This window comes from Symphalangus syndactylus, chromosome 14 (assembly GCF_028878055.3).
Source record: "Symphalangus syndactylus isolate Jambi chromosome 14, NHGRI_mSymSyn1-v2.1_pri, whole genome shotgun sequence".
Taxonomy (NCBI): Eukaryota; Metazoa; Chordata; class Mammalia; order Primates; family Hylobatidae; genus Symphalangus; species Symphalangus syndactylus.
The window spans coordinates 115,428,139-115,442,576 of NC_072436.2; the positions used below are offsets into that span (position 1 = coordinate 115,428,139).

Consider the following 14,438-nt stretch of genomic DNA (forward strand, 5'->3'; position numbering starts at 1 on the left):
GATTAAGAAACAGTAATACTAATACTTGTTGATCCATAGGTTGGGGTCACCTCAGGAAAAGCCTTAGTGCTTTCAAGAGAGCAGGACTTGGAAATGAATACCACAAATATTTGTTGAGTTCCCATATGTACCAACTTCTACATTCAGTGTGCTTCCTGGTTATTTAAGGTCTGTCTGCACTCTTCTTGAAGATCCATGTTCATAATGGTCCATCAATGTTCACAAGTAACCTACCTGGGTACTGGAAGTCAGGTCAGACTTCGCAAGACAATGAAAGAGAAAATGTGAGCAGAGGAAACAGCAAAGTCACAAAGGGACTCTGTAACTGTTTTCTGGAAAATGTGAATACGGAGATTTAAGAAAAATTACCTGGGTGTGGTGGTGCATGCCCGTGGTCCCAGCTATTCAGCAGGCTGAGGTGGGAGGATCACCTGAGCCCAGGAGGTTATAGTAAGCTCAGATCATGTGACTGCACTCCAGCCTGGGTGATAGAGTGAGACCCCTTCTCAAAAACAAAAACAAAAAAGGCCAGGTGCGGGTGGTTCACGCCTCTAATCTCAGCACTTTGGGAGCTGAGAAGGGTAGATCACCTGAGGTCAGGAGTTCGAGACCAGCCTGGCCAAAATGGTGAAACCCCACCTCTACTAAAAACACAAAAGTTGCTGAGCACGGTGGCTCATGCCTGTAATCCCAGCACTTTGGGAGGCCGAGGCGTGTGGATCACGAGGTCAGGAGATCGAGACCATCCTGGCTAACACGGTGAAACCCCGTCTCTACTAAAAATACAAAAAAATTAGCCAGGCGTGGTGGCGGGCACCTGTAGTCCCAGCTACTAGAGAGGCTGAGGCAGGAGAATGGCGTGAACCCGGGAGGTGGAGCTTGCAGTGAGCCTAGATTGCGTCACTGCCACTCCAGCCTGGGTGACAGAGAGAGACTCTATCTCAAAAAAAGAAAAAAATAAAATAAAAATAAAAATACAAAAGTTAGGTGAGCATGGTGGCGGGCGCCTATAATTCCAGTCACAGGATAATTGCTTGAATCTGGGAGGCAGAGGTCGCAGTCAGCCAAGATCACACCACTGCACTCCAGCCTGGGTGACAGAGCGAGACTCTGTCTCAAAAAAAGAAAAGAAAAGAAAAAGCAGCAGCCTTTCCTTCACACAGTAAGGCACTGCCTAAATACTTCTGACCACTAGGTACTAGTCAAGTTATGTTAATGCTGCGGTGGTATTGTCAAAATAGAGATTAATTTGAGAAAGATCCTTACCATACATTGCACAATTGCAGAGCATTAATTTAAGGTCAAAATATTCTGAAATCTCCGTGTATGCGCTTCCCAACAAAACCCCATTCTGCGTCCCCTGGCAGAGTGCTGGCCTCTCTAAAAACTATGTGGGAGGAGACACTCATCCTGCACGATGTGTGGCCACCAAAAACCTTCAAACCCCAAAGGACAGGATTCACACTCCGGTGCTCAGTGGCTGCAGGGATAAAAAGTAACGCATCTTCCTAGACATTTTTACATTGTAGAAAAGAGCAATTCATGACCAAAAGGACTAATCTCTAATGCTAAAATTTCAGGCACCAGCAATTTGAAGAGAAAATTGGCTCTTTAAGAGACCCCTCGGATCACACCAAATTGGCAATCATCTACCATTCCGTTTTTATTTTTAAAGACAATCTCACTCTGTCGCCCAGGATGGAGTGCAGCGGTGCGATCTTGGCTCACTGCAACCTCTGCCTCCCGGAATCAAGCAATTCTCCTGCCTCAGCTTCCCCAGTAGCTGGGACTACAGGCCGCACCACCATGCCTGGCTAATTTTTTGAATTTTTAGCAGAGGCAGGGTTTTGCCATGTTGGCTAGGTTAGTCTCGAACTCCTGAACTTAAGTGATCCGCCTGGCTCGGTCTTCCAATGTGCTGAGATTACAGGCGTGAGCCACTGAGCCCAGCCGTAACCAACACTCTTAGCCTTATTCTTCGGCTTCCCCAATCCACTTAGCAAAGGAATTCGAGCTCCCTTCTCTTTACCAGCCCTGCAGAAAAGATGCAGATGGAGTTTAGGATGTCTGGAGTTCAGGCAACTTGAATTCAAGCCCCAGTGCCACCTCCTACCGCCTGTGTCACCTGCCCAAGTTACCGGACCTCTCTGTGCCCGTTTCCTCACTACCAAATACAGGCGGCACAGAGTTGTTCAGATGATTAAAATGAAATGATGCACATAACAAAGAGCGGGCCCTGGTAGAGCGTTAAAACTCAAAAAATGTTAGCCGAAATGATCATCACCCAGTCCCCTCTCCTCGGTTTCGTTACTGGTTGTTTTTTTTTTTGTTTTTGTTTTTTGAGATGTTGTTTCGCTCTTGTTGCCCAGGCTGGAGTGCAATGGTATGATCTCGGCTCACCGCAACCTCCGCCTCCCGGGCTCAAGCGATTCTCCTGCTTCAGACTCCCGAGTAGCTGGGATTACAGGCGCCCGCCACCACTCCCGGCTAATTTTGTAATTTTAGTAGAGACGGGGTTTCTCCATGTTGGTCAGGCTGGTCTCGAACTCCCGACCTCAGGTGATTCGCCCGCCTCGGCCTGCCAAAGTGCTGGGATTACAGGCGTGAGCCACCGCGCCCGGCCTGCTGTTCGGTTTTCTAAGCGCTAAGCTAACCCAACTCAAAAAATAGTCTCTAAACTCTCCATGGATTTTCCAATACGGTAGCGAACAGCGGCTTGCAGCTACACAAATAAAAATGAATTACACTTAAAAATTCAGTTATTCATCTGCACTAGCCACATTTCAAGCGTTCTAAGCCACACGCGGCCAGTGGCAGACAGAGAACTTTCCATCCTCGCTGGAATGGCCTAAGAAGGGCCTGGGGCGCTCGGCTGGGTTGCAGCCGGGAGTTAGGGGCGGTCCCTGAGGAGCAGAGGCCCCAAAGGAGCCTCCGGCAGCGCAAACCTCAGGGGTCGCCTACACATGGGACCCGGCGGGCGGGAGCCCTGAATCTCTGGAAGACCCGCAGGTCACAGGGGCGCGGGGCTGCCTTACTGCGGAGGTCGCGGAAAGACATGACGCTCAGGTCCCCAGGAGCCCAGGGTCGGAGCTGCTCGCCGCTCAGCGATCACAGGCCCCGCGCTCGCCCGTCTCTATGGCAACCAATGGACCCTTGGACGGCGCACGGTCAGGGACAAACAAAAGGGAAGCGAAGGCGCCGCGGTTCGTGCGTACGCACAGGGAGAGCGAGCCGGCAGAGAGCGCTCCTGAGACGCCAAGGGCAGAGGGCGTGGCGATCCCGGAGTCTATGAGGGCTGCAAGCTCCCCGGCTTCTGGGCCTCTGTTTACACGCTTTGCGGACATTTCGCGCTGGGTGACAGGCTCTGAGTGCCTACTACGTGCTTGATATTGCGCTAGGCGCTTTCCATATTGCTTATTTCCCCCTCATTTCTATAAAGAATGCACGATACTTGGCTGGGCGCGGTGGCTCACGCCTATAATCCCAGCACTTTGGGATGCCGAGGCCGGCGGATCACTTGAGGTCAGGAGTTTGAGACCAGTCTGGCCAACATGGCGAAACCCTGTCTCTACCAAAAAACACAAAAATTAGCCAAGCGTGGTGGCGCACGCCTGTAATCCCAGCTACTCGGGAGACTGAGGCAGAATAATTACTTGAACCCGGGAGGCGGAGGTTGCAGTGAGCCGAGATCGCGCCACTGCCCTCCGGCCTGGCGACAGAGCGAGACTCTGTCTCAAGAAAAAAAAAAAAAAAAAAAAAAGCACTATACTCAGGAAGCTGGCCTTCCCCGGTCCGAGGCACAGCGCGTTCCCCGTCGGAATCCGGTTGCCGAGCGGAGGACGGGATCACTGTGGGCCCCCAGAGGCAGGCCAGGCCTGGGTCTCGCCCACGCGCAGACGGCTCGGGCTGCGCAACAGGTCGGAAAGCGGCCCCGAGCCGCGCGCGCTACGCGGGCCCAGGCAGCCCTACCCTCTGCAGGGGGCGCGAGGAGGCGGCAGGAAGGCGCGGCCTCCACGTGTGAACTGGGGAGATGCCTCGCCAGGCGTGGCACAGCCGCCGGGTTTTGTAAGGTAGCTTGAGCAGGAACAAGGAAACAGTGTAGTGCACAAAGCGATTAGTTGGCATCAAGTTATTTCAGATGCATTTCTTTGGGTTAAAGCAGAGGGGGCTTCCTTATGCCAGCCTAGGTGGACAGGGCCCCTTTTGTTGGTTGCAGTGAATCTTCTGTGTTTTGGCAGACTGGCCTGTCTCTAAGTTCGCATTGATTACGTGGCACCTTGCACTAGCGATTCCATTCTGGTTGGGTCTGGTCCGTTGGTACCTTGTGCAGGAGTTCGCTCCAAAACAATGGACTCCCATAAATGTTGCTTCACGTGTTATTAAGAAAAACAAAAGGTAAGCCACAGTCTAGAAGAAAATATGCACAAAACACGTATCTTATAAAAAGACGTGTATCCAGAATGTATAAAGAACTCTCAACACTCAATAATGAGAAACAGTCTAATTAGAGAATGGAGAAAACATTTTAAGAGATACTTCACAAAAGAAGATATATGGATGGCTAATATGCAAATGAAGAGATGATCAAGGCTATTATTAGAGAATTGCATATTAAACCACAATGAGATATTACTATGAAGTTATTAAATTGGCTAAAATATGCCATATCAGGTAACACGTTAAAAACCTAAAAATTAAATCTAGATAAAATGGCTAAAACAACAAAAAACTCTTGACAATGCCAAGGCTTGAAAGGATATTGATCAACTTGAACTTTTTTTTTTCTTTTTTTGAGATGGACTCTTGCTCTTTTTGCCCAGGCTGGAGTGCAGTGGCACAATCTCAGCTCACTGAAAGCTCCGCCTCCAGGGTTCAAGCAATTTTTCCTGCCTCAGCCTCTCGAGTAGCTGGGATTACAGACGCGCCCCACTACGCCCAGCTAATTTTTGTATTTTTAGTAGAGATGGAGTTTCGCCATGTTGGCGTGAGTTACCGCACGCAGCCTGCATTTCCCTGATGATTACAGATGTTGAACATCTTTTTACATGTTTGGTGACCATTTGTATATTTCCTTTGGAAAAATGTCTATTCATTTTCTTTGCCCATTTCAAAACTGGGTTGAACATCCTTTTGTTTTTGAATTGTAAGAGTTCTTTATATATTCTGCATATGAGACCCTTATCAGATATATGATTTGCCAATATTTTCTTCCATTTCATTTCATAGGTTGTCTTTTCACTTTTTTTTTTTTTTTTTTTGAGATGGAGTCTCGCTCTGTCACCCAGGCTGGAGTGCAGTGGCGCGATCTCGGCTCACTGCAACCTCCGCCTCCCGGGTTCACGCCATTCTCCTGCCTCGGCCTCCCGAGTAGCTGGGACTACAGGCACCCACCACCACGCCCGGCTAATTTTTTTGTATTTTTAGTAGAAACAGGCTTTCACCGTGTTAGCCAGGATGGTCTCGACCTCCTGACCTCATGATCCGCCCACCTATGTTGGCCAGGCTGGTCACAAACGCTTGACCTCAGGTGATCTGACCGCCTAAGCGTCCCAAAGTGCTGGGATTACAGGCGTGAGCCACCGCGCCCAGCCGTATTTCTGATTTCTGAGGATTGCTTTTTCAAGATTGTTGTGGTTATTTGGGTTCCCTTATAATTTCACATGAATTTTAGGATTAGCTTTTCCATTTCTGCTTGTGATGATTAATTTTGTGTGTCAACTTGACTGGGATGCCTGATGGCTGGTAAAACATTATTTTTGAGTGTGCCTGTGTAAGCGTTTCCAGAAGAGATTAGCATTTGAATTGGCAGACTGAGTAAAGAAGATTGCCCTCACCAATGTGGTGGGCATCATCCAATCGCTGGGCGCCGAATTATGACAAAAATGCAGAGGAGGGGTGAATTCACGCTCTCTTCATGGTCTGGGACATCCTTCTTCTCGTGCCCTTGGACATTGGAGCGCCTGGTTCTTGGACTTTTGGACACCAGGACTTACACCAGCCCTCACCCCCACCCCTACCCAGACTGTCATGCTTTTGAACTCAGACTTAATTACAGCACCGATTTTCCTGGTTCTCCAGCTTGCAGGCAGCATATTGTGGGACTTCTCAGCTCCGATAATCACATAAGCCAATATCCCTAATAAATCTTCTCTTGGCTGGGCACGGCAGCTCACGATTATCACCCCAGCACTTTGAGAGGTGGAGGCAGGAGGATCACTTGAGCCCAGGAGTACAAAACCAGCTCTGGGCAACATGGTGAGATCTCCGTCACCAAAAATAAAAAATTAAAAATTAAAAAATAGAAATAAATTTAAAAAATAGCCAGGCCTGGTGGCGCACACCTGTAGTCCCAGCTATTTGGGAGGCTAAGGTGGGTGGATTGCCTGAGCCTGGTAAGTTGAGGCTGCAGTGAGCCGTGATTATGTCACTGTACTTCAGCCTGGGCAATGGAGCAAGGCCCTGTCTCAAAAAAAATTATATAAAGAGATTTATCCTCTAATAAATATTTTCTCTGTAAATATCTATATACATTCTGCTGATTATATTTCTCTGGAGAAACCTAATACACTACATGAAGACCATTTTGATTTTGATAACAACTGTACTGAGCACTTTGGGGAGTATTGCTATCTTAACAATATTAAGTCTTCAGTCCATGAACATGGGATGTTTTCCAATTTATTTGTCTTTAGATTCTCTCGGCAATGTTTTATAGTATTCAGAGTTGTCTTATGCCTCCTTGGTTAAATGTATTCCTATTTTATTATTTTTATTCTTTGCTAGTATCTAGAAATACAATTAATTTTTGTGTGGTGATTTTATGACGAGATTTTTCTGAACTTCATTAGCTCTGAAAAAGCTCTACTAGGTTTAGGATTTTTTTTTTCCAAGTGTGAATTATTTAATATTTCCTATATACAAGATCAGGTTGCTGGGCGCGGCGGGTCATGCCTGTAATCCCAGCACTTTGGGAGGCCGAGGTGGGCGGATCACCTGAGGTCAGGAGTTTGAGACCAGCCTGGCCAACATGGCAAAAGCCCGTCTCTACTAAAAATACAAAGATTAGTTGGGCGTGGTGGTGGGTGCCTGTAATCCCACCTACTGGGGAGGCCGAGGCAGGAGAAGCTCTTGAACTCGGGAGGCGGAGGTTGCAGTGAACCGAGATCGCGCCACTGCACTCCAACCTGGGCGCCAAAGCGAGACTCCATCTTAAAAAAAAAAAAAAAAAAATCAAGTCGTCTGTGACTAAAGAAAATTTTATGTTTTAACTTTTTGGTTTCCTGTCAGCATCCAAAATCTTTTTAATAAGAGGGTTCGTTTTTGTAGCCTCGGCTGGCCCGTCGGCCTCTGGAGCGCTAGAACTTCTGGTCCCTGGAGCGGAAATAGGGTTTGGTGTGGCTGTGTGGGGTTCCCAGGGCCTTGCCGAAATGCCGGTACACCTGTCGGCCGTTGCGAAGACCAGAGAGCAGGACGGGGCCGCCGCCCTCGGGGGAGTCCAGGGCAAGCTGATCGAAAGTCAGGATCTTGCCCCCCACCCTGAGGATGCCGCTGCGGGCCGGCTGGTCACGGGCAGCGCACAAACCTTAAGTTTGGGCACCTCCTGAACCCGCGCGTCATCCTTTAAGCGTCCCCATAACCACGGCCGTTTTGTTTTCCCAGCCAGGAACCTTAATCTTCCGGATCATCCGGGAAAGGGACAGAGGTGGCCGGTTGGTGCGACGCATAAACAACCTCTTCAGCACAACCTGGTTGAATGTGGAGTTAGTTCGTCTGGCCGGTAACCTGCACAGCTTGACCAACAAACAGCCTCAGGTAGATATCCTGGCTCTTGGGCTCCTTGCGCCGAACCTTTAGGTCCTTGTTGCGGCGGACGTCAACTCCCATGATGGCGCCTCCTGCTCGGCCAGGTCCGGAAAGATGAATGTTTAACTTTTTTCTTTTTTTTTTTTTTTTTTTTTGAGACGGAGTCTCGCTCTGCCGCCCAGGGTGGAGTGCAGTGGCGTGATCTGGGCTCACTGCAAGCTCCGCCTCCCGGGTTCACGCCATTCTCCTGTCTCAGCCTCCTGAGTAGCTGGGATTACAGGCGACCGCCACCGCGCCCAGCTAATTTTTTGTATTTTTAGTAGAGACGGGTTTCACCGTGTTAGCCAGGATGGTCTCGATTTCCTGACCTCATGATCCGCCCACCCCGGCCTCCCACAGACCTCAGCTGATCCACCTGCCTCAGCTTCCTACAGTGCTGGGATTACAGGCATGAGCCACCGCGCCCATCCCCTTTTCAGCATTTTCAAAGCACCGACCTAGGTCTTCCTAGGTCTGTACTCCTGAACCCTCATTTCCCACCCCAGATGAGGAAGCTGGCCCCAAGAGATCACCTGAGAGGGGGACTCTCCAGTTTGCCAGAGCTGAGTCTGTTTTATGTGGCCTGACCCCAGCCAGAGGGACCAGGGACTTCCCCCGGGGTTCTGGCTCCTTCCCATGCCTTTCTTTCACCCTGCCCTTGCCTTGGGCACTGTCCTCTCCTAAACCAGGGGTCCGGGAAGGCTGGGAGTCTTCCCTGTGATGTCATAAGAACCAGTTGCCAGGGGAGACCTGCCAATGTACCCCCTAGGCAGGGGAGAGCAGGACCCTGCTGCACCCAAGTCCTGGTCGCTCCCCCCCACCACACTGGCTCTCCATGGAAGCCTTGGTCTGTGCATTTTCTGAGCTGCGCATAAGAGAAGGTGCCGGGCTGCAGGGAGGAGTGGCAGGAAGAGAGATAGTCTCCTGTCCCCAACTGGGCCTAAAGCCGAGGGGTGGCCTCAGGGACATGTATGCTTGGGAGAAGGGAATGTCCACTGCGCCAGGCCATGAGTCCCTGGGCTGGTCACTTTCTCTCAAACCCACTGTGCAGTTTCTTTGTGGGGACCAGAATACTCTTCCTAGGGTGGCGGGCAGAACAGGGTAGTAGAAAGGACTTGAGGTCCTGAAAGCACTCTCAGTACCAAGGCCCCAGGCTTCCCCGGCCTCTTTGTTGGTTGGGAGTGGGAAGAGGAGTCTTGTCTTGGGCATGGGCAGGGGAGGCAGTGGACTGAGCCTGACACAGAGGTAAACTGAGGCCAGGCTGGCTGGGGGTGTAGCCCATCATGTGAGCTGGTCTCAGAGGCATGTGACCGCACCCTCCCTTCATGGCTGCTGTGGGGGGCTGGCCACCACCCTCCCACTGTCTCCTCTGCAGATGTAGTGAGCCAGGCCCAAGGACGCCCTGGCCACCCCGACGTACCCCCTAACATCTACGAGGGGGGCCTGGGGTCCCCACAGCTGCAGTGCCCCAGTGCCCAGGGAAGCAAGCCCAAGAACTTCCGGCTGTGCCACCTCCGGGGCCTGGGCCTCTACCTGGAGAGCCACCCGCCGCCCGCTGGCCAGTGTGAGAGCCACTGGCTGGGCTGGCTTATGGCTAGGGGCTGCCTGACACAGCCTGAGGACACAGCCTGGGCCCTGGACTTGCCACAGGGGACTCTGGGCCCAGGTAACAGCCTCTGCTCAGCTCTTCTGGAAGCCCGATTGCCCAGGGACAGCCTGGGAAGCAGTGGTGAGCTCTGTCAAGGCAGGACTGGGCACGGGGGGAAGACCCTAGGGGATGGTTGGGCTGGGGCCTCAGGTGGGCCCTTCTCCACTCCCAAGCCTCCACAGTGGCACCATGCCCCAGAAGGCCAAGATTTTGATTAATCTGTCCCCATCCCTGCATCACGCACAGCTGAGTGGGGTCTGGAGAATCCACCAGGGACAAAGCGGTGCGAGAAAAAGGGAGGATCTGGGAGGGAGGGCTGGGTGACTGCCCCAGCTCCACACTCAGTGAGGGGCCTTGGAAGCTCTGTCCCTTGCTGGGCCTCAGTTTTCTCACTTGTAAAATGAGGGTTCAGGTTAGCTGAGGGTCCTTCCAGCTTGAACCATTTTCTTCCCTCGACCTCCTCCCTCCCCTGGGGATTCTGTTAAGGAGGAAGCATTGCCCCTTTCCCATCTGTTTTCAAGAATATCGGATTCTGGGAACCCCAGGGTGGGCTGCCAGCCTCCCCGCCAGCCTCCCCTTGGGTCCCTCGAGTGACTCCTTTCTCTCCTCTTTCCTCAGCTTCCAGTTCCAGCATGGACCCAGACAAGGGTGCCCTCCCCCAGCCTGGTCCTTCTGAGGGCTTGGGGCTCAGGCCCAAAAGGTCCTGGGGGGCCTGGGAAGAGGCCATGTGTCCCTTGTGCAAGAGAACCCGCTCTGGGACCCTGGAGAGGCCATAGGGATCCCAAGTGCCAGGACTGGGGACAGGAGGGGAAGGATGGCCGAGGAGGCAGCCTGAGCAGGAGGGGCTCAGCCCCCAGCAGTGGCCCTGCCACATGGGGCGGCCCAGGCAGCGGCCCAGCGCCCAGGCCTGGGCCTCAGGAGAATGTGATGGGGAGAGGGAGGAGGAGGTCCCGAGGGAGGGGCAGAAGCAATAGAAGCATGGCCATGCCCTTGCAGCCCGCTCAGACTCCAGTCAGTCACTTGTACCTAGGAGGCCTGGCTGAGTGGAGAATCAGGCTCCGCCCCACCCGGCCACCACCTCCCCGAGAGGCCAGGGAGCCAACAGGTCTGATCTAATAAAAGCCAAGGCCTGCACGTTCTTGTCCATCTGCCTGTCTGTCATCAGGCCAGTTTGGTGAGAAAAATAGTCCTGTGTCTCTCCAGGGATGGGTCTGCCGCGCCCCCACCCTTAGTTACCAGGGCATGAGAGGCGTGAGCTAGGGGAAGGGCCTGTGCTAACACCAAGGAAGTGGTCTGTGAGGGCTCCCTGGATGAGACACTGCTGAGCTTGGCTCCATAGGGTGGGTAGGGGCTCAACAGCCCACCTTTTGAGCCACCACGCCCAGCTAATTTTTTTTTTTTTTTTTTTTTTTTTGAGACGGAGTCTGAAACTGTCTAGAGGCCAATTTAGAGCGTTTTCTTTGGGGCCAGCATGTGGCTGCAGCAGATGTCCTTCTCAGGGGTAAGATCCTGGCTACAGCTGTCTGTGGCTGAGTTACATACTGTCTTTTTTTTTTTTTTTTTTTTGAGATGGAGTCTTGCTCTGTTGCCCAGGCGGGAGTGCAGTGGCGTGATCTTGGCTCACTGCAAGCTCCGCCTCCCAGGTTCACACCATTCTCCTGCCTCAGCCTCCCGAGTAGCTGGGACTATAGGCGCCCGCCACCACGCCCAGTTAATTTTTTTGTATTTTTTTTAGTAGAGACGGGGTTTAACCGTGTTAGCCAGGATGGTCTCCATCTCCTGACCTCAGCCTCCCAAAGTGCTGGGATTACAGGCGTGAGCCACCTCGCCCCACCTAATTTTCTATTGTTTTAAGAGTTGGAGGCGGGGTCTTGCTATGTTGCCCAGGCTGGTCTCAAACTCCTGAGCTCAAGTGATCCTCCTGCCTCGGCAGGATCCTAAATGCAGGCCATGGCATTGTGGATGGAGGGCACAGTGGATGAAGGAAGGCAGGGCGGGGTCAGGGAGGGCACCAGGGAGGAGAGCAGCCAAGGCAGGGATGTGGACCTGGGCCCCACCTGCCCCCTACCAGGTGAGGTCACTGCTCCGCGGGACCCCAGCTCCCCGGTCCCTCTGGGCAGGATGAGCACAGCCCTTCTCCTTCCAGCTGGACCAGACTCTGGGCATCCAGGTGTGGGCTTCCTCTGTGCCGGGGTGTCTCCACTTGACTCTGTTGATGTTTGGGATTAGATCTTTCTTTGGGATGGAGGCTGTCCTGTGCATGTAGGATGTTAAGTAGCATCTCTGGCCACCACCCACTTGGTACCTGTAGCACCCTCCTCTAAGCTGTGACAGCAAGTGTCTCCAGACGTTGTCCGGCGTCCTTGGGGAGCACTGTTACTGTGGAAGAGAAGCCTGTTGATGTAGTTAGGCTGTGTCCCCACCCAAATTTCATCTCCAATTGTAATCCCCACGTGTTGAGGGAGGGATCTCATGGGAGGTGATTGGATCATGGGGTGTCGGGGAGGGTTCCACCATGCTGCTCTCATGATAGCGAGTTATCACAAGATCTGATGGTTTAAGTGTTTGGCAGTGGGCCAGGCGTGGTGGCTCACGCCTGTAATGCCAGCACTTTGGGAGGCTAAGGCGGGAGGATCACAAGGTCAGATCAAGACCATCCTGGCTAACACGGCGAAACACTGTCTGTACTAAAAATACAAAAAAATTAGCCAGGCATGGTGGTAAGCGCCTGTAGTCCCAGCTACTCGGGAGGCTGAGGCAGGAGAATGGCATGAACCAGGGAGGCAGAGCTTGCAGTGAGCCGAGATCGTGCCACTGCACTCCAGCCTGGGTGACAGAGTGAGACACTTGTCTCAAAAAAAAGAAAAAAAATAATAAAAGGTGTTTGGCAGTTCCACCCTTCCTCCCCACCACCGCCTCTCTCTCTGTCCTGCCGCCTTGTCAAGAAGGTGCCTGCTTCCCCTTTGCCTTCCACCGTGCTTGTAAGTTTCCTGAGGCCTCCCATCCACCTGGAACGCTGAGTCAATTAAACCTCTTTTGTTTATAAATAACCCAGTCTCAGGAAGCAGTGTCAAAATGGACTAATACACTTGCTCTATTCCACCAGGTCTCCAACCTATGGGGAGAAGACAGGAGCACCTGGGTTTGCCTCAGTGACCTTCCCGTCTGGTGACTCCAGCCTGTGCAGCCCGGGTCAGGCTAGGGCTCAGCGCCACCCCTGCTTTGGGCTCCTGCCAGGTCGCATGTGACGTGCCCAGGACAGCCAGGCTCCTTCCCTTCCCATGTACCCTGGGCCCACCCTGGACGGTTCTTGTGTTCCTGGGACAGCAGATCCTGGAGTCTTCAGTCCTTGGGTGGTTTTTCGGTTGTTCTAAGTATGCAGGCATGGCCCGGGGTGGTGGACACCCAAGGCTGTAGCGGTCCCCAGGAGGGGGAGCTCTGAGAAAGCAGGTGTTTAGATGCTGCACTCAAGAGCAGCTGTGATGGGGCAGGTGTGGGTGGGATGCAGCTGGCCTGAGGTCCACTGATGAGTCACATGGGGTGGTGGAGGGGCAGCTGCCTTCTCTCTCTCTCACAACACTCACTCCCCAGAGACGCGGAGGCCAGGTGGATCCAAGAGACCACTTAAAGACTGACATTAGGGAGGCTGCTGAGGGAACACAGAGGGACACCTGCATCAGCCACCAGCTGCGGACGCTGGGCATAACTGAGGCTGCCCAGAGGCCAGCAATACAAAGTCTTCGGAGCTTGGAGATCGTTAGGGGCCTAATCCACTCTTTTTTTCCTCTTTTTTCTTTTTTTTTTTTTTTTTGAGACAGAGTCTCACTGTCTCCCAGGCTGGAGTGCAGTAGCATGATCTTAGCTCACTGCAGCCTTAAACTCCTGGCTCAAGTGATCTTCCTGCCTCAGCCTCCTGAGTAGCTGGAACCAAAGGCACTTGCCACCATGACCAGCCAATTAAAAACTTTACTTGGTAGAGAAAGGGTCTTGCTATGTTGCCCCTGGTCTCCAACTCCCAGCCTCAAGCAATGCTCCCGCCTCCACCTCCTGAAGTGCTGGGATTATAGGTGAGGCTCCACGCTGGGCCCTATTTTTAACAATCATAGCTCACTGCAGCCTTAAGCTCCTGAGCCAAGTGACCCTCCCATCTCAGCCTCCTGAGTAGCTGGGACTACAGGCGTGGGCCACCATGCCCAGCTAATTTTTTTTTTTTTTGAGACGGAGTCTTGCTCTGTCGCCCAGGCTGGAGTGCAGTGGTGTGATCTCGGCTCACTGCAACCTCCGCCTCCCGGGTTCACACCATTCTCCTGCCTCAGCCTCCCGAGTAGCTGGGACTACAGGCGCCCGCCACCACGCCTGGCTAATTTTTTTGTATTTTTAATAGAGATGGGGTTTCACCGTGTTAGCCCGAATGGTCTCAATCTCCTGACCTCGTGATCCACCCTCCTTGGCCTCCCAAAGTGCTGGGATTACCGCGCCCGGCCGATTTTCTATTTTTTTAAGAGATGAGGGTCTCACTACGTTGCCCAGGCTGGTCTTGAACTCCTGAGCTTGAGATCCTCCCGCCTTGGCCTCCTAAAGTACTGGGATTACAGGCGTCAGCCACTGCACCTGGACTCCACTCACTTCTGAACAAAGAGTGGAGGCTCAGAGAGGAGCACAGGTTGCCCCAAGCCCCAGATTTGGCGGGGGGGGGGGGGGGGTCCCAGGCTGTGGTCAGTGGCCCTTCTGCTACCCTGGATGAGCCACGTGTCTTGGTGTTCTGGCCCCTGTGTAGCCCCCTCCCCTTGAATTGGGACAGGCTCCAGATCCTGCTTTACCAGTAGAATGTGGCAGAAGTGGCAGGGTGTCACTTCTGGGCAGCAAGGAAGCCTGACAGCTTCCCAGGAGGTCAGTGGCCCCGTAAGGAGTCTACCCTGGGACTGTGGTATGGTGCAAAACCAGCCTA

General features: G+C 52.7%; 2 protein-coding genes and 1 pseudogene across 11 annotated transcripts in view; 1 reads left to right on the forward strand and 2 right to left on the reverse strand.

Annotated features, from left to right (window-relative positions):
* Positions 1-14,438, reverse strand: part of CLUAP1 (clusterin associated protein 1) — a 52,413-nt gene that overhangs the window by 36,318 nt on the left and 1,657 nt on the right. For 2 of the 6 annotated variants that reach the window (XR_008650850.2, XM_055242428.2), the window contains exon 1: positions 3,036-3,239. The exons of 1 other annotated variant lie outside the window; for it this stretch is intronic. Coding sequence is in view for 3 of the 5 variants with exons in the window: in XM_055242428.2 (XP_055098403.1) it covers positions 3,036-3,057 (22 nt within the window). In the remaining 2 variants the exon portion in view is untranslated. Of the gene's footprint in view, positions 1-369; positions 643-3,035; positions 3,240-14,438 lie in introns of those variants that run through there. 3 more of the 6 variants (XM_063618312.1, XM_063618316.1, XM_063618314.1) reach the window with 3 other exon arrangements.
* LOC129462455 (large ribosomal subunit protein eL18-like) lies at positions 6,663-8,610 on the reverse strand (annotated as a pseudogene).
* On the forward strand, positions 7,433-10,624 carry C14H16orf90 (chromosome 14 C16orf90 homolog). 5 transcript variants are annotated; one of them, XM_055242445.1, is made up of 3 exons: positions 7,433-7,907; positions 9,218-9,571; positions 10,109-10,624. In XM_055242445.1, exons 1-3 carry the CDS (start codon positions 7,883-7,885, stop codon positions 10,264-10,266), a joined length of 537 nt encoding a protein of 178 aa, XP_055098420.1. In that variant the 5' UTR covers positions 7,433-7,882; the 3' UTR covers positions 10,267-10,624. The 5 variants fall into 5 exon arrangements, with proteins under 5 accessions (XP_055098420.1, XP_063474403.1, XP_063474404.1 ...); XM_063618333.1 differs by having other exon boundaries at positions 7,702-7,812; XM_063618334.1 differs by lacking the exon at positions 7,433-7,907 and adding an exon at positions 8,610-8,689.

Bases quoted from the DNA above. Each gene is read 5' to 3' on its own strand.
- C14H16orf90 (XM_055242444.1), top strand. From the start codon at position 8,678: ATGGAAGCCTTGGTCTGTGCATTTTCTGAGCTGCGCATAAGAGAAG. The intron at 8,724-9,217 runs GTGCCGGGCTGC...TCTCCTCTGCAG, and splicing joins TGAGCTGCGCATAAGAGAAG to ATGTAGTGAGCCAGGCCCAA. The intron at 9,572-10,108 runs GTGAGCTCTGTC...CTCTTTCCTCAG, and splicing joins GGACAGCCTGGGAAGCAGTG to CTTCCAGTTCCAGCATGGAC.